Source organism: Acanthisitta chloris, unplaced genomic scaffold, assembly GCF_000695815.1.
Source record: "Acanthisitta chloris isolate BGI_N310 unplaced genomic scaffold, ASM69581v1 scaffold6298, whole genome shotgun sequence".
In the NCBI taxonomy this organism is placed as follows: Eukaryota; Metazoa; Chordata; class Aves; order Passeriformes; family Acanthisittidae; genus Acanthisitta; species Acanthisitta chloris.
This window is the reverse complement of record NW_008688585.1, coordinates 7,080-7,680: the sequence shown is the minus strand read 5'-3', so window position 1 is coordinate 7,680 and position 601 is coordinate 7,080. Positions and strand designations below refer to the sequence as shown.

The 601-nt window shown below is 53.7% G+C and overlaps 1 protein-coding gene across 1 annotated transcript in view; it reads left to right on the top strand.

Annotated features, from left to right (window-relative positions):
* LOC103808295 (sterol regulatory element-binding protein cleavage-activating protein-like) overlaps positions 1-601 on the top strand; it is a gene marked incomplete at its 3' end in the record, with an annotated part of 23,614 nt that overhangs the window by 15,943 nt on the left and 7,070 nt on the right. Inside the window, exon 6 of the mRNA XM_009081070.1 lies at positions 65-237. Coding sequence (XP_009079318.1) covers positions 65-237 — 173 coding nt within the window. The remainder of the gene's footprint in view (positions 1-64; positions 238-601) is intronic.

Below are 601 nucleotides of genomic sequence, written 5' to 3'. Positions count from 1 at the left end.
TGTAGGAATTGCCTGATGGTTTTGGGGAATGGTGTGAGTGTTCCCTCCTGCTGTCTCTGGACAGGTTCCTCAGCAGCCTCCGCTCCCGCCTCAAGCTGCTGCACCCCAGCCCCAACTGCACCCTGAGAGAGGAGAACATTGTCCATGTGCACTTCAAGGAGGAGATTGGCATCGCCGAGCTCATTCCCCTTGTCACCACCTACATCATCCTCTTCGCCTACATCTACTTCTCCACACGTAAGTTTGGGTGGGAACAGGCTGGTGGGACCACCTGAGTCTGTGTGAGGGATCAGGAGTGCAGTGCTCTCATGAGAAACTCCTGTCCTGGTTCAGGAGGAAAGGTGGAGTTGGAATTTTACCTTGAGCTGTCATGGACAGAGTTAACAGTCCTTTTTGTTTGATGTCTGCTCGTTTGTCCCTCTTAGCCAGTGTGGTGTTATTCCTTGTGATACACCGCCTCATCCCTGGAGGTGCTTCCCCATCCCTGGAAGTGCTCAAGGCCAGGTTGGAGCAACCTGGTGTAGTGAAAGGTGTCCCTGCTCCTGGCAGGGGGTGGGTCTGGATGATCCTTAAGGTTCCTTCCATGATGTCTTCTGAGGTG